Consider the following 18,486-nt stretch of genomic DNA (forward strand, 5'->3'; position numbering starts at 1 on the left):
CCGCTATTGGGACACTTCTATGTATTATATTATATACTGGAGATTCCAGGATGAAATAATTTAAGAGGAGACATGAGAGTTCTCCAGCACCCTGCCCCAGAGGCATAGCAAGGGGGGAAAGCGCCCGGTGCACCAGTGCATCCTCTGCCCCCTCCCTGGAATGCCCCATCCTGGAACACCCCCATCCTGGAACGCCCCCACCCCACCACTTGAATGCCCTCACCACGCCCCCACGGGGTGCATGCCCTGTGTGTTGCTCCTCCCCCTGTCCCCTTGGAGCTAAGCTTCTGCCATGCCCCCCCCCCCAACTTTCCACTTTCAAAGAACTATTTCCACGTGCTACACAAAAACCTCTGTTTGTCTGCCATGGAACATTACAGAGGGTTCTGAGTAATGTTCTAGGGCACACTCCATGTCTAAGCCTGACAATCAGCAACCTTATTGGGCCTCACTGCAATCCTGTATGAAATGAGGATCAAGCTAGATGCTGGATGATCTATGATCAGATCTCAGTTATCTGAAAAAGGAAAATGTAATTGCAGCACCACCTCAACTTGGCTTGCTTCAGGGCCATTTGTTTTCTCATTCCATTCCTGACAGATAGCCTTTTCCCAAGGCTATTAACAGTGTGGGTGTGGGTCATGTTTGATAAAACAATGCAGGGTTGGGACTAAACCCACCTCCCTCCTTGCATGGCGAAGATCTGAATGGGGACCAAAAATAACTATCTTTTACATTTCAAAAACCCTGGGAAGAATCAAGATGGATCACCCAGCACCTTTTTGACTTTGAAGAGTATCCCCTGGAACACATCAAATGCTCCCTGTTCAGTGAGTGATCAGATCCAAGGAACAGAAATGGAAAAGACCAGCTTTCAGGAAAGCTTATCTACTGTTACAGAAGCTTGCTTATTTCTTGTGTTATTTTGGCTGGCCTTAAGATATTGCATGGCCTTCATGTGTAGCTTGTACTTTGACTGATGAATCCCTGATAATCTTCCAGGGAAACCCTCTGTTTACTGCAACACAGCTTGAAAACCACTTTCTTAGGCTGTGGCAGTGGTTGTTCTGGCATCCAACCACACCAAGAGACATCAACAGGTGCCAGAATGTGTTAATCTTTATCCAAATCCAAATATCTTATACTTTCTTCAGATGCTTATGGCAGCTAATCTTCAGGTTTAGATGGTTGATAACCCTGAAAATTAGGACATGGATTCCCGTGTTTCTTTTCTTTATGTTGACAACTGGTTTTTTTTACCCAGCCACAGAAAATGACCATCGCTCTGAAAGCTCACTGGTGAAGGAGGCCCTGGAACGGGCAAAGCAACTAGTCTCTTGGGCTTACTACCGCTCTAGAAGCAGGTATGTCCCAGGTTTGAAGCAACTGTGAACTAGTTCTTTTTCTATTCCTCACCCATGCCCCTGTCTAAGAACTCCAGAGGAGTAGCTGTGTCAGTCTGTGTCAGGGGGCATTCATTGAAAATGCTGGGGAAAAGAATTAGGACTAATAAAAGGAAACACTTCTTCACGCAACGTGTGATTGGTGTTTGGAATATGCTGCCACAGGAGGTGGTGATGGCCACTAACCTGGATAGCTTTAAAAAGGGCTTGGACAGATTTATGGAGGAGAAGTCGATCTATGGCTACCAATCTTGATCCTCCTTGATCTCAGATTGCAAATGCCTTAGCAGACCAGGTGCTCGGGAGCAGCAGCAGCAGAAGGCCATTGCTCTCACATCCTGCACGTGAGCTCCCAAAGGCACCTGGTGGGCCACTGGTCTGATCCAGCAGGCTAGTTCTTATGTTCTTATGATACAGCAAAATTGAACAGTAGCCCCTTAAAATTTATTCCAGCAAGTCAGAACCAGTGTTATATAGTGGTTAAGAGTGGCAGACTCTAATCTGGAGAACCAGGTTCTATTTCCCACTCCTATACATGAACGGCAGACTCTTACCTGGTGAACTGGATTTGTTTCCCTGCTCCTTCACATGAAGCCTAGTGGGTGACGTTGGACTAGTCACAATTCTCTTTGAACTCTATCCCACCTACTTCCCAAGGTATCTTCTGTGGAGAAAGGAAGGGAAGGGGTTTGTAAGCTGCTATGAAACTTCTTATAGGAGAGAAAAATGGGGTATAAATCCAAACTGCTACTCCTCCTTCATCTTCTTTGTCATCTTCATCTTTGTTGCCCTCTTCACTTTCCAATGCAAAGTGAGGGCTGACTGATGAAACTTAATACTGGAATACAGTTTGTTAGTCTTGAAGGGGCCAGAAGACTTCCATGCCCTCATTTAGTCATACTGTCAGCTTACTCATCCACTCCATTGAGCCTGTGACCCAGAGTCAGACCATGGAGTTTTCTGTTCAATCTTTGATTCTGTGCTCACAGAGGGAAAGCAGCACTGGCCAAAGGATCACTGAGTGCCAGTGACTTGCTGAGCCTGTTTAAGCACCCAGAGGCTGAGACCAATGCAGCTGTTCAGGCTGCCGAGTTGATGGACACTGCAGTGGAGCTCATTCGGCAACTTGTTTACACTCAGGAGAAACGGAACCACAACGTAACAGGTATGTGCTCTATTATTTTCCCAACAATGCCTCAAGGGCCCACTCATGGCCCTCCAGAGTAGCTCCTTTCTCCATTTTCTTCTGCAAGGGCTCCTAAGTGGTCATGATCTCTCCACCCTGGCAAAAATGACCGGCTGTGCTGCCCAGCTCCGGCCCATCAAGTGCTCAAACTCCTGTTTAGCTGATAAGTACAGATCCATAGATGGAACCTGCAATAACAGGTAAATCTGGCTGAAATCTACAGATTAGACTTGTAACTGAGTAAAAATGATGGACCAATTTATTACCATGGGGAGAAATGCATGCATGTTCAATAGCACTGGCCTTGCAACTAATCTAGTGGATATGCAGAGTGGTAACTGAGGCATAGAAGCTGTTTCACACACCCCATTTTCCATGAGTAGTTATTATATGCTAGAGCACTTTATATATAATGTTATCTGAAAAGAGAGTACTGAAGAGTCACAAGTACTGGGCAGGGAAGCAAGCAGGTCAGCAGATACTTATACTCATAAATCGGTAATAGCAGGTCCTGCCCCTCACTCTTTTTTACCATCTAGCTCCAAAAATTCAGTCTCCTTTCTCCTGTGATTTAGAACTGCCTTCCCATATCAAAATGCAAAACTGACATTCAGCCCCCCCCCCCCCCCCGTCCCACTCAAGAAGGAGAGGCCAAAGAGACCCATAACATAACATTGTTTTAGGTCCCTAAAACAATCCCAGAGAAGATTAAAAATAGAGTGGGGAAGATTGAGAAATATCAGTACAGCCAAGAGGTACTGAACTGATCATGAGTTTGTTAAAAGCTTGGATGTGTGCAAGCTTGGATGTGTGCAACAGATCTTTCCAGATGATTCAGCAGTTTCATACTAGATCCCAAAGCATGAGGTATGGCCCTGAGGAAAACATTCAAACAGCAAAACAAACAAACAAAAAATGTAAAAGTGCCCCTTTTAGGATACACAGACCAACCTTCCCTAAATAGGAACCACATATATGCCTACGTACACAGGAAAAAAGAATGAGACAACCAGAAAGCCATGGCAGAATTCACTTATTGTTGTTGTGGTTGCTGTTACTGAGTGAGTATATACTTGCTCAATGGGAGGTAGTACAGTTCACTGAAACCAAGTTCAGGTACAGTAAAAAAATATTAGATGTAATTATCAAGGTTTAGAGGATGAAAACATACACATGCTTTCTTACTTTCCAGTGGGACAGTCAACCAACCGTTTTATAATATCTTCTATTTATGCAAATTAATTTTCCGTCTTCCCATTTTCTGTGATTTGAATAATGAGATTATGTTCCCGCTTCCTTGCAGGAAAAACCCTCTTTGGGGAGCAGCAAACACAGCCTATGCCCGTTGGCTCCCTGCAGACTATGAAGATGGGTTCTCTGTACCAAAAGGGTGGAATAAATCAAAGGTCTATAAAGGCTTCTCTTTACCTTTGGTAGGTGAACATGGATTCTCCTGTCAGTCAGACTGATGGGTTTAAATGAAAAGGAAACATATTTTTAAAAAACAGAAAACATGAAAACTCTGCCCTTTTATCTCTTATTTCTGTACCTGAAGGTACGCCAGGTATCCCATGAAATCTTGCATACTCAAAATGAGAACATCTCTCTGGACAGTTCCTATACACACATGCTGGTGGAATGGGGCCAGTGGATTGATCATGACATGGATCTTACACCCCAGAGTGCTAGCACAGTCTCTTTTATGGATGGAAAAGATTGTTCCCAGGCTTGCATTAACCGAAATCCATGTTTCCCTATCCAGGTAACAAAACAAGGCAATACAGAGCAAAAGAGCAGAAGCTATCACATTCAGCCTGTTTCATAGTACCTCTTCACACTGATAGGCAACAGGGCATTCACCACTGTGCTTCCCTTGAACCAGATCCCAGCCGGTGACTTGCGTCTGAGCGAGGGGGCAATGGAGTGCCTGCCCTTTATTCGCTCCTCCCCAGCTTGTGGCAGTGGTGAATCCAGCTTCCTTGTGGGACAGCTGCAGCCTCGAAAGCAACTGAACAGCCTCACCTCCTTTGTGGATGGCAGCATGATATATGGTAGTACAACCTCACTAGCCAGCAAACTCCGCAATCTCTCCCAGGAACTGGGTCTCCTGGCTGTCAACCAGGAATACTCTGATGATGGCCTCCCTCTTTTGCCTTTCGCCGAGAGGAAATTCCCAAACCCTTGTGCCTTGACACGGAACACCTGTCTGGCCAATGTGTCTGACATACCCTGCTTCATAGCAGGTAAGCGAGAGGTACCTCTTTTGCTGTTGTTTTTGACACATCCACCTACTTGCTACTCATTATAGGGTGACTAGATGAGAAGAAAAACAAGCCTCTTGGTCCTTCCATGGTTGTGGAGAAGAGGGGATTTTGACTGGTTCAATGTTTCTCAGCCCTGCTTGACAAGCTCACCTACCAATTTACCTGTTCAATACAATTATAAAAAGTGCTGGCAACTTCTCTTTTGCCTCTGCCTCCTAAGCTGTGCAAGACGCAGTAGCACTGGGGCAGGCCTTTTATTGTCCATGGATCTGTAGTTATTATGTGCAAAATGGGTGTAGGAAGCTTGCATGTTTGATGCAGTAAACACAGGTAGGATTACCTTTACTTTCATAAGTACAACTTTTACCTTTCTTAAGTACAACAGCACCAGCTACTGGCCAGAACTGCTTCTTTCCCCAGAATGGATTCTGCTTTGCCCATTACGGAGCCCTAGTGGAGGATCTTCAGAATACCAGTAGTTACTGTTGGGGAAAATGATAAAATTGAGAAGCATAGGTTTGGTCCTGCTTAAAGCTGCCAAGCAGCAGGCAGTATTTCCCCCCCTCCCCTCCCCCCCCTTTTTTTTGCTTTGTACGTTAAAATTAAGTCTCTTTCCAGGAGATTCGCGGTCCAACGAACATTTAGGAATGCAAGTCCTGCACACAGTGTTTCTGCGGGAAAGCAACAGAATCGCTGATGCTCTCCACCAGATCAACCCGCAGTGGAGTGGGGAGATCCTGTATCAGGAGACACGAAAAATCATTGGTGCATACCTCCAGGTCAGAGCATTAAGCATAGCATGGCCTCACACTTGCACTAGTGGCCTTTCACAGAAGGTCATATGCCTGATGCTAAAGAACTGATCTCCAGTGTGGTACCCTTCCATGCCACGGTACACCACATGCTTCCACGTGCTGTTTTGTGGAAGTGCCCACTGCTATTCTGAAAGTTTCAAAAGTGTTCACAGGCTCAACAAAATTGGGGACCATGGTTCTAAACGTCAGTTACTTAAGGAAAGGCCTGGAGAAAAATTCCCTGTCTCTTTAATAGGGATTTAATATGTGGAAATGGGCAGGTGAACCTTTTCATGGCATGCAGTTGAACAACAGTGTCTGGTAAATAACATGTAATTAAGCCTCTGTTAATGTGATAGGACATTTTTTTCTCCAAGCAATTGGCAGCCATACACGACACAACATGTCATCAATGAGTTTGGTCCCTTGCAGCCATGTTTACTCAGTTAGTAAGCTATAACATTAATATGTATTTATTTATTCAATTTGTATCCTGCCTTTTCATTCACATGCTTAAAGTAAGCAATAAAAATCAAAAGTTGTATTACTGTCAAATAGCATCTGGTATGTTGGCCTGTTGATTAGCTACTGGGAGGGGCTGATGTCAAGTGGTTGTAACGAAGCTTGCAAGTGGAGAGTTGCCAGTGTCCTGGTGGGGTTTGGAATTCTCCAGGAATTACAATTGACATCCAGAATACAGAGATCAGTTCCCCTTCAAGAAACAGTTGCTATGGAGGGTCGACACTTTGGTATTATACTCTGCCCTCCCCAGGTTCCACCCCCAAATCTCCAGGAATTTCCCAACTTGAAGTTGGTATCCCTATCTGGTCACTGATGTTCTTTCTGCCAGCCTATGAAGTAGAACAGGAATGGGGAAACACTCAAATGCTATGATGTAAGGCAAGAGTTAGTTCTGATTCAACTGATGTATGGGGAGGAAAAGCTAAACAGACCCCTGGTGTTTTGAGAAGCAGTGTTGCACACTTCATGTGAGTAAGGCTACCAATTTCACTTTGGAGATTAGGGGGCATTGCCTGGGGAAGGTGGAGTTTGGGAAGGGCGGGCTATCGACTATGCCTTCCAAAGCTGAAATTTCCTCCAATGGAACTGATCTCTATTCTGGGTATCAGGTGTAATTTCAGCAGAACTCCATCTAGAAACTGGCAACACTAAACGTGTCATCTAGAATGACCTGAATAGTGAAGACAGTTGGGATTTGCATTGAACTCTCACTGTTGTTATCACATAAGAGCTGTTAACACTAGAAACAATCACTCATGTTAACACACAAAGATATGTTGATATAAAAGCAGCTCTAAACACAGGAGGCCTCTTGTGAAGATATGCAAGAAACCCAAGCTAATGTCTAGGTCAAATTGCATCTGGCAAGGGAGTGGAAATGCTTGCAAAAATTGAGTTGCCTCCTGGGATTGAAATGATCCCTTCTATAGTAGGTGCTTAATGTGAGAGATGACAGAAATATTGGCAAGATAATGTTAGGAGAAATGCAATTTCACCAAATATGACAGGCTCAAAGGCTGCACTGAGATGTCACATGATATTCCCACCAGGAAAAATGGGCACAAAGACATTTGTTACTGAGCATGTACCTCATTTCTCCCTACTTGCACCAAGAATTGTCACTCATGATCAAAGAGTGTGGGATATGTCAGTTAACCAAAGTTACTTTACACCTCACTGACTGGAATCCTAAGGCTGGATTAAACCCTGGTCAAGTTATGCCTTTAGGAAAGGAAATGATTAGTTCTGGAGACTGTAGTGGTTGAGAACTATGTTTATTGGAACACAACAGCCAACTAACTAATTAGTCCACCAGTGGTGTACCATTATAAAATAGTGCCTGGGAGGCAGGGAAAGCATGTGACAGGTAGATTAGGGGGAGAAAGATGAGGAATTGTGCAGAATTCTTGATATACTGTGAAAAATAATCCTTACAGGAAGATAGATAAAAACAGAGAACCAGGGTGAGGAAGAGGAGGAGATAGAGGCATAAATGCAACAAAGGAATAATTTAAGGAAATTATTATTCATTTAACAACTAAGTATTTCTGAATGCAAATATAGATATTTAATGTATAACAATTTCTAAAAATTGATGGAAGCTAGAATCCCCAAAGCCATGGGCCTTGATGTTATAAAAGTCTATGAATTATTCACAGATTCTTTCTTGACCCTGCACATATGGGTGTGTGTAAAGTGCTAGTAAATCACAGCTGACTCATGGCAACCCAGTAGGGCTTTCAAGGCAAGAAACTAACAGAGAGTTTGCTACTGCCTTCTGCATAGTGATCCTGGTGTTCCTTCATGGTTTTCCGTCTAAGTACTAACCAGGGCCAAGTCTGCTTAGCTTCTCAGATTTGATGAGATCAGGTTAGCATGGGCATGCCAGGGTGGCCCTGTACATAGTAGATGATAAATTCTCCATAGTGTTTAGCAGGGTATAAGCAACCAGTTTAGAAATTGTGACATGCATATTTGTGGTACATCATCACTTGGCAAATGTTCATCCTAATTTACCCAGCAAAGCATCTTTCCCTCCTCCTTTTCATGAAAACTCTCTCCCATTTCCTCCTATATTTCTTTATTATTAAGGCATTTGCTAGATTAAAGACAGAAATTTCACAGGACATAAAGTGATGTTAAGACATGTATTTTCCTCTTTCTGTTTTTTTTAAATGCAGATTATAAACTGGAGGGATTATATCCCAAAGATTCTTGGCCCAAAAGCCACCAAGGCCTACCTGCCTCCATACTCTAGTTACAATGAGTCTGTTGACCCAAGCATCTCCAATGTCTTTGCCACAGCTGCTTTTCGTTTTGCTCATGTCACCATCAATCCTTTCCTTTCTCGTCTGGATGAAAACTATGAGGAGAATCCTCATCACCCCAGCATTTCTCTTCATCAGTCCTTCTTCTCCCCATGGAGGATCATTGAAGAAGGTAGAATAAGCACCTCTGAGGGGTGGGGGAAGACATAATCCCCTAGTTAACATCGAACGAGTTCCCTAGTTAACATCAAACACACAACAATCCCTGCATACCAAGGCTTATAAGAATCCACCCTAGTTGTGCTCCAGTGACCAATCACTAGTGAACAGTCAGTTACCTAGAAACTGTGGTGCAATACAACAATTTCCCAAATGTATGAATTCCAGAAAAATAGCTTTTTTGTCTATTGCATCAAAAACAACAAAGAGTTTCTGAATTATCTACTGAAATACCTTAAAATCTAACCTTTTAGCCAGGTAGCACCCCCAGGCTGTTGTCTTGTTGATGATGTTAAGGAGATGAAGTACAGTGAACTAAGAAGCCAGTGCGTATATGACGTTCAGGATGGCAGGAAACTAAGTCCTGAATTACAGCCATAAAAGACTCAGGGCTCCTTGGAGAATGCCAAGAAAGAGTTATTTCTACTGTAATGACATTTAAAAATGTGGAGAATATGTGCTGCTTGTGTGAGCCATTAATTTGCTCAGATTTAATTTACTAGGACAATCTGGGCAACACAGACTGATATAATCAATACAGCAAAACAACTGTGTGAAGGCTGATAAATGCAATATAACAATGGGGAAAATAAAAATATGTTCATCTGAGTTTACTGTTCTGTGTAAAAATTGAAAAGCCATACTTGCTGTACATTACAGAGCTTTGTCATAATGAAGATGTATGCAGCTTCATTTTAACTGGGTTTGAAGTTCCCAATTTTATTTTCAACTTTAGGAGGGATTGATCCTATCCTGAGGGGAGAAATATTCAGCTGTGCAAAGCTCCAAACACCCACTCAGATGATGCCAGAGGAGTTGACTGAGAAGCTGTTTCATCCCAAGAAGGCCCTGTCCCTTGACCTAGCTGCACTGAACCTGCAAAGAGGCCGAGACCACGGACTCTTAGGTATGTGATACTACTCAGAGGCACCTAAGAGGTGATGATATCAATGACAGCATGGACACCTCCCCTTAGAATTATGATATGAGATTCAAATGCCATCTTCTGGTGCTACCTGCAGGTTACAACTCCTGGAGGAGATTCTGTGGTCTTCCAGAGGCTCACACTTTCTCTGACTTACAGCATATCCTCAACAGCAGCTACCTGGCTCACAAACTACTCAACCTGTATGGGACACCTGAAAACATTGATATCTGGATTGGTGCAATAGCAGAACCTCTCCTCCCTGGTGCTCGAGTTGGAGAACTTCTTGCTTGCTTACTGGGAAGGCAGTTCCAGGCCCTACGAGATGGGGACCGGTAAGGGAAAGCACAGCCACTGTCAAGTAACTTCCCTTGTGATGTTCAAATACCATTTATCTCTTTGCAACACAATACCGGTTGTTTTAAAATATGTGCCATCATGGCAGAGGACAGCAAGAGTGTATCATCCTTCATGACTAAATACATTGAATTAAAGTATACCCCCCCCCAGAAAACCCCCACTGGAGAAACAAGCCTGTTACTTAAAAACACCCTGTTACCATGGAGTAGAAGAAAACCTGCTAAAGATGTGTGAGCATTTCTGGACGCACAGAAAAGGGAACTAGTCTAGTGTACATATTATTTTTCCTTTCTAGTGGAGCCAGCACTGGGAATTTTTAATATCTGAAAGCATCCTTAGTCTAGGGCTGCTTAGTCTAGGAGGTCACTTCAAAAGCCATAAGTGGGATAACAATTTTTCAAGCCTTTCAAGGGCTTAGCGAGGATTGCTCCAATAAGAGTCTCCTCATAATATTCAAAGGTTCACATTTTCAAGATCGCTTAATTACCTTTAGTCATCACACAAGTCAGGGTTGCTTGAGACTTATGTGTGCAGTGTCAGTGCAGACTTATGTGTGAAGTGGGAACTCTCAAGCTGTGTAGCAACATAACTAGCGATGATGTTTATTTTGAATAAATTAATATTATGTTTAAATGGGTAATTAACACTAACTTCAAAAAATATGGCTTATCTAGTGTAGTCTCAGTGGGTTATTGAAGTATGACTCACATTTGGACCAGTGGGGCAGAGCATGCTGACATGTATTAAACACATTCTTTATCTTTCAGAGAAATAATAGACATTGCTTTTGTACATGGGGCTTCAAAGTATTTCATGCTCTCAAAAAAGTTCCCAGCTTTCAATCTAAAACTGTCAGTGGAAATGCAGTACAGAGAGGGAAGGAAGGGGTGAGGAAAGCAAAGCATGAATGTGAAAATATGCAGACTGTGTTCTCTCTGAGGTGATAACCTGTGTCAGGACTACTTCAGAAAGTAGGAGAGCATTACCTGACTGCATGTTCCTTCCTTTAAAAACAATAACAACCTCCCAACAGAAAACTAGCCTATCAGGTGGAAAGCTAAAGTAGAACCTTATGCCTGATATCTAGTTTTCTATGAATAGAGATTTTTGTGTGTGTTGACCCATGTACAGTTTCATAGAGGAGATCAATGCTTAGGAAGCAGAAAGCAGAAGTGGATAGAATTGTCCTTGGAGGTTTAGGAATTAAATGGTGATCTAGTTCTGCATCACGCAATACAAGCCACAGTGAAGTTTTGATGCAGTTTTTCTCCCTGGCTTGTTTCTGGTAGTCCACACTGCACAACAGGATTGCTGTTTGTATATTAGCATTTTGTGCTTCTTTTGGTGAAACGATTTTCAACATGTAGGCAGCATCTGCGTGGCGATTTTGAAAGAATTCAGAGATGCAGTGCACATGCATGCAATTGCTAGTACTTCTCTGGTTTGCTAACAAATCCTGGCCAGCCACATAAAAAAAAGTCATGTAAGCCTCAACTTCTCATTAAGCTTCCCACTGCCAAAGTATGGGGAAGTCCCTTCCTTAAGGGACTTCCTTAAGGGACTTAAGGGAGCAGCAGTGGCGTAGTGGTTAAGAGCAGGTGCATTCTAATCTGGAGGAACCGGGTTTGATTCCCTGCTCTGCCGCCTGAGCTGTGGAGGCTTATCTGGGGAATTCAGATTAGCCTGTGCACTCCCACACACGCCAGCTGGGTGACCTTGGGCTAGTCACAGCTTTTCGGAGCTCTCTCAGCCCCACCCACCTCATAGGGTGTTTGTTGTGAGGGGGGAAGGGCAAGGAGATTGTAAGCCCCTCTAAGTCTTCTACAGGAAAGACAGGGGGATACAAATCCAAACTCTTCTTCTTCTTCTTTTGATTCTGCTTTAGTGCAGCAGTGCTAAGCTGATAGTGTACAAAACTACCATGAGTCTGATACATTTATTGACTTCATTTGTAGCCGTCATGTCTCACTTAAACTCTCTTGAGATAGATGAATTGGCTGCATTATTATGTACTGATGCATGGGTTCTTGCTTCCCAGTATGGCCTTGGTTTTGCAGATTCTGGTGGGAGAATGAAGGTGTATTCACTCCTCGCCAAAGAGAAGAGCTGGCAAAGGTAACCTTGTTCCAGATTCTCTGCCAGAACACACACCTCAGCCACCTCCCTGCAGATGTCTTTTCAAGCAGTCACGTTCTGGATGACTATGTATCCTGCAAAAACCCTCAGATTTCAAGAGTGGACCTGACAGCATGGAGAGAAGATCCAACAGGTAGAATCTGGCATGGCTGGCTGCAGGTTTTATGGACAATGGGTGCCCAGGAGGGGTCTTTACTTCACAGATCAGTCCCCCCGCACACACACACACACACAAATCATAGCAAGCTTTCTCTTCCCTCCAGTATGGTTTCCCTATCTCATTCATCTAACTGCAGCTATACAGGACGGAGTGGAGCACAACTCTCTTGCATTCTTTTTAGCTCCATGGGTGCTAGCAGAGTGTGAAGGAGCCAGGGTTCCATTCTCCACAGCGCTCTTTCCATCAGGAGATGCCTGCGATGTTTTGGGGCCTTCTGGGTCAAGCCACCATTGGTAGAAGACCTCCTGAAGCAGAAGCAAAGTTCAAAATTCTCTTAAGCTCTGCTTTCTCCAGAGCTAACAGACACATTTCCCGTTGGGAAATGGGAGACGGATCTCATATTTCCAGTTAGAGTGGGCCTTCTGTTGGGTCCTGATGTTCAGCAAGTAGCTAACCAGGGCATCCCCTGAGGTTGCCCTGGAACCTGAAATGCCAGTTTATGAACTGGAGAGAACAGCCAGTTTTCAGCAGTTTTAAGGCTTATGCAAAGAGTCTGTTATTCTGTTTTGGTAGATAGCAATCTTAAAAAAAACTTTTTGAAGTCAATACGGCGATGCAATGAATGAGACGAGACGCAGCAATATCAAGAAGCTGGTGGAGAGAGGCCAGTGGCAAGTCTGGCTAGTCTGACCTATCTGACCAGTCTGCCGAGCTGGGGTCCCTGGCACCTTTATTAAGGGTTTGGGGAAGGTGGGAGAGCGGGAGAAAGTTGCGCAACTCATGACTCAGTGAAGGGCTGTGTACGTGCAGGGAGAAACGTTCCTGTCTGGGTCGAATCCACATTCAGGCATCTTGTGACCTGGGTGTCTGGGAGATCTCATGATGTGCATACGTGTGAGCCCAGGAGGAGACAGATGGCGCAGGCATTCCTGTGCACTTTCTGAAGCTCTACTAGGTTCGCTAATGCACCCCTACAACTTTTACTATTGTTCACAAATAGAGAGAGGCACCTATTTTAGGTTCTGCTTCATCTACTTGTCTCAGAGCAATCACACTGCCTTCCCATCATGTTTATATATTTTACTTAACATTCCCCTTTTGTTTTGAAAAATATAACGTGTGAAACCCACATGATACATCAGAGAAATACAGTCTTTAAAAATTATCCATATCCTGTTAAAGCATTTTGTTGTATTCTCTGATTGCCACAGATACACCATGCGGTCCAGTCCCAAAGGTCAAAGGTGCCTACTTTGTAAGGTGCAAATCACTAGTGTTCTTTGAATGCCAGCAAGGTTACACTCTGGAGGGCCCTTCCTCTGTTGCCTGCAATACTGAGAAAGGAGAATGGAGCACCATCTTGCCCTTTTGTCAAGGTGAGACCTACTGTAGAAATAGTAACTAAGATAGCACTGGGGACAATCTGTGGCATATGTCTAAAAACGTTTTGAACCTTTCTCACTTCTTGTCTTATTTTTGCTGTGTTTTTACTAATGGTCCTATCTATGCCCTGTTAATGCTTCACTGTGCTCTGTTCTCCACACCTTACTTGTAATTCATGTGTTCATTATATTTTAAGGGCATTTGTTATGTTTTAATATTTTATGAAAGAACTTTCCCAGAGTGTTGACACATGTCTAATAATGTTTTAAGCGAATGGAATTGTGCCTTCGGCATGCATGCATAGTATCTGGCTTGTTTCATTGATTATAACAATTGTCACTCACTGAAATAGAACTGAATTTACCGGGATTGTGAGATACTCTTGAGAAACATGTGCATGTGTTCTGAACCTAGTGCTTGTTTCACTTTTCTCCAATTGCACTGCAAACCCTGAGCAGCAGAAAATTGCATACTACTCTGTGTCATTCTCAGCCCATTCCATAGGCTCCCAAGAGGCTCCAATTCTTTAGGACAGTCCTCAATTCTAGGCTGCGTTTACATTCTCACTCTAAACCACACTGCCTTTACTGCCTTCAGCACTGTTCAGCACTGTTCCCACGTAAAACGATTATTTGGGGACAAATCTGCCTTATTCATTTCTCTCCTGCCCCACATTTTGGTAACCCTCAGGACTTTGTCCTGTCCCCAGCACATGTATGACCCATGCTGCCTTCTCTCCAACTGGGATGGAGGAATAGGGCATAAACAGTGGTGGGATTCAGCAGATTTGCACCACTTCGGCAGAACCAGTTGTTAAAATGGTGCTTGTAAACAACCAGCTGTTAAATTGTTTGAAGCCCACCACCGGAACTGGTTGTTAAATTATTTGAATCCTATCACTGGGCATAAACCATTAAGGCTGAAGTCAGGGCATTAAGAAATCCAGTAGAGTCACCTCTGTTGATTTTGCTGTTTGATTAGGTACCTTGAGGTTGTTTATATATGTCTTAATATTATTCAGTTGCTTCATGGCCTTTGCTTTGGGTGTTCTGACTTTCCGCTAAATCATAGTTATTTGCATTGGTAACAATTTTAAAATGGGTGGTAGAGATGTTATGTCACTTAGGAAACCATGAAGGCTTCTCACCACCACCACCACCACCACCACCACCACCACATTATTGTAGGTTTTCTTTTCATTGGTGGGTGATGCTCTAAGAGTTCTTTTCTTTCTCTCTGCCATCTGCAATGTCATTTAGACATCGACGAATGTGAGCCCACCCAGATGAATCCATGTCCCTCCTTGCTGATTTGTGTGAACACACCAGGGAGCTTCAAGTGTTCCTGTGAAGGTTCCCTGACTCTGTCTCCAGATGGCACCACTTGCATCAGTAGGTCTAAGGTCAAGTGGGCTTGGGGGGAATGCAAATTGGCAGTTTTGCAGTTGGTGGGTTGAAGAGTTAGCAATGACCTAATTTCTCCCCTCTCCTCTTGAGGGGTACCTGTTAGAAGGAATCTAGGAGTCTCAGTGAATGACAAAATAACACTCAGTCCACGTCATCTTTAAAGGCTAACTAATTTATTGCATCATAAGCTTTTGTGAGCCAGTGGCCACTTCAATAGATGCACAAAGTGGGTGAGTACCTCATTCCAGTGTCTCTTCTTCCAACTTGTCCTTTGTAGCAGAACATGCAATGTTATCATCTCACAGACAGCAATATACTAACCATAATAAATAAGAGCCTCACTGGTGGCAGTTCCCTGACCTTTTTCAAGGGAACATTTGTAAAGGCTATCTTGCTGCAACTGTATCCTATTTAGTTGTGGCCAGACCCAGTATTAGGGTTGCTTTATGCATTCATAAAACATCACAGAATTGGAAGCCAATCTGCAAATCCTGTTAAAAAATCAAGATGTCTATTTTAACAGGGCCCACATATAACAGACGTGGGGCCATTTCATGCTGACATGTTATGTAGAACTGGTCTAGAAAAACCACTCTTGCTATCGTGGGCCACACAATCCTTTCTCTTTGTGGCGAACACAAAGACAAACAAGCCCAAAAGTTGCCGTTGGACACTTTATACAACTAATGGTTTTGTCCTGATTCCTTTCACAATCAAACACTCCCCTACCTTTCCTGAACTCCTATCATTCTAGCAATACAATAGCACTTGTGGGGGTGGGGGGAGGGCTGGTTTTCCAGGCATCTGTCTTTTTGCCAGACTTGCCACAATCTGGACCTGTGCAAAGTATGTGGGATCCACACACTAAATTCTCTGTTTCCTGTTCTAGAGGCTCAAGGTTCTATTGCCATTATAGTGGCTGTGGCAGTAGCTGGTGTTGCCGGAGCAGTCTCTCTCATCACTGTGGTTGTGGCATTTCACAGAAGGTATGCTTGACTTAACAGGCAATAAGGTCTTCTCTCTTACTTTTTTCACATCTCCTGCTCCTTTCCTTTGGAAATAAATGGATTTCACCCCAGCATTTGCACTTCCTGGCCCTGCACTCTTGGATTTCATGCAAGGGCTTTATTCTTATTCTCCCACCTTGCGATGAAATTCAGAGGCATGAGAAAAGGAAGAACAGATTATCCAGACTTTTGTCAACACTTTCTCAGAATGGTTCAAAACTGCTTCCATGTACAAATCAAGTAATACTGCTGGTGCCTAAGAACTGCTGTCCAGTCACTCTGCTTAAAATCACAATGATCACATTATGGTCTGAAAGCCAGTACCAACTGAAGAAGGTCCATTTGAATTTACAGGGGCTTATTTATGAGTATTTGCAGGGGCTTATTTATGAGTAAACATACATAAAACTTCCAGCACCTGTTCTACTTGAGCAGCCATTCCCACTGTGCCCCTTCAGCAAGGATGACTTGCAATTTGTTTCCTAGATGGTTCCGGAGCAAGAAGAAAGTGTCCATTTCCAGCAGTCCTCAAGGCTCTTCAAGGGAAGCCCAGAAGCCTGGCACAAGTTAACTTGAACCACATTGTCCTTCAGTCCAGACTTCTCAGGAATCCTAGACTCAGTGGCTCTCCATGTATGACTTCATTTTGTGGCTCAAAACAAAATCTTGCCACAATAATGGGTCCCATTGAATGGGTCCCATTAAAGGAAATGCCTATGTTTAGAGCCAATAAATCTGTGTATGCTGACTGAGGGGGAAACCAGCAGGCGAAGGCCTTAGCGGCATTGTTTATGCTTCAGAGCAACTAGGTGGTCACTGTGTGAACTGCATTGAACACTAGCTTCCACCCAGTGGAGCAGCTCTTATATTAATGTTTCCATAGACCTAGACAAAATTAGGGTTTCTTCTCCAAGTGATGTATCCTGTTAAATTAAATAAATTTGGTATCTGACTTACCATACACAAAGGAAACTTTCCACCTGGCTTTTCACTCCAAAGGAGGAACGTACAGCAGCAGTGGAACCTTGTAGTCTGCTATGGTTATTCATATGAACAATGGCAGTACCCCAGCTATTAGAAGTTAATTTGTGTGTGCCACTTTCAAGCCCATTCATATGAAAATGTGAAAAATATGTGCAAAGATCAGACGTCTAATATATGAAAACCAAACTACTCCAAATGTACATATATCGACCCTTTTGCAACACACATGTAATTTGGACTTCAGGAGTAAGTGGGCTGTACATACATTCATGCAATAAACTTTTGGGTAGTGCTTTGTTTGTTTTTTAAAAAGCTAACCTTTGCAGGTTTCAAGTTTGAACTGAAGAGAGCAGCTGAAATATCCAGCTATACCTTTGCCATCCCTGTGACCAGGGCCACATTAAGACACTGGTGGGCCCTAGGTGAAGTATAAACACTCCCTTTTTAACCCTTTCTGAGGTAGAAACAACTGGCATGAGACACAGTGGGGAAAACAAAATCTTCCCGGCCCTTCAGTTAGTTGTATGACAAACTTTACAAAGCCTTTAAAAGTCGTCATTCCAAAAATCACAGCATGACAATATTTATTATAATTCTTTTGCAAGATTTTGTGTGCCAGTATATGACAGAATGTGATAAAGATATACAGCATTCAAAGTATGGCGAGTACTCAGCCTAAACACTGAGTCGTGATATTGAGCCTGTGCTTCTCCATAACATCCAATAGGCCAACCACCCTGAACCCTGTTCCAAATCTGTGTATCTCCATTAAACTTATTGTTAAGGCATTGGAAACCCAACACCTGATCACTTTTCAAAGTGGGAGGTGTCTTCCTTTCCCTCTGTGCCTACCCCTTTGAGCAGTCTTACGCAGGCATTGCTGAGGCACCAATTTTTAACCCCATCAACCATCTGAGCCAGCAGCTTTTGCTACAGCTCTCAATTCATCTCTGGGATAAATCTCTTCTGACCCAAAATGAATCTGTTCCCCAAATGGAGGCTTCCTGAACTGTTATAAACTCCTGCAAAATTATAAGAATTCTGCTAAAGCTAGTCATGGAACTTGTGTACTCCTGATATGAACCTCAACCATGTTGCCTAGACTCCAGCAGATGCTTATTGCTGCTGCTCAGTTTGAGCTTGCTGTTTCTCAGCTCCGAAAGAAGACTACAGCTGCTGGCTGTCAGCCCTACTAAGCCTTTTATTGTTAAAATGAGCTCCCACTTGCTTGCTTGCTTCCTTGGAACAGCAAATATGAAGTTTAAAGGATAAGCATGTATGTGAGGCCTTCCTGGGCTAGAAAAGAAACTGGAGGGATATTTTTGAGCAGTGACAGTCAAAGAAGATTTGGTTTCTCATCCAAGTAACAACCTCTTAGCTTTTGAGATCTGACTATTCTACGAGCCCTTTCCTGTGTTCTATTTTTCCCCTTCACAATTTCTCTTGCACTGAACTAAGAAAGATAAAAGG

General features: G+C 43.3%; 1 protein-coding gene across 1 annotated transcript; it reads left to right on the forward strand.

Moving 5' to 3' along the window:
- Positions 1–2,457: 2,457 nt before the first annotated feature.
- Positions 2,458–16,999, forward strand: LOC125426778 (thyroid peroxidase-like). Its single transcript, XM_048485493.1, has 14 exons — positions 2,458–2,568; positions 2,657–2,789; positions 3,893–4,022; positions 4,145–4,351; positions 4,472–4,832; positions 5,472–5,632; positions 8,350–8,608; positions 9,392–9,562; positions 9,678–9,915; positions 11,998–12,209; positions 13,448–13,612; positions 14,879–15,010; positions 15,915–16,011; positions 16,519–16,999. The coding sequence occupies exons 1-14, from the start codon at positions 2,499–2,501 to the stop codon at positions 16,601–16,603; spliced, it is 2,421 nt and encodes an 806-aa protein (XP_048341450.1). The 5' UTR covers positions 2,458–2,498; the 3' UTR covers positions 16,604–16,999.
- The last annotated feature ends 1,487 nt before the right edge of the window (positions 17,000–18,486 follow it).

The sequence above is a fragment of the Sphaerodactylus townsendi genome, linkage group LG02, assembly GCF_021028975.2.
Source record: "Sphaerodactylus townsendi isolate TG3544 linkage group LG02, MPM_Stown_v2.3, whole genome shotgun sequence".
Classification (NCBI taxonomy): domain Eukaryota; kingdom Metazoa; phylum Chordata; class Lepidosauria; order Squamata; family Sphaerodactylidae; genus Sphaerodactylus; species Sphaerodactylus townsendi.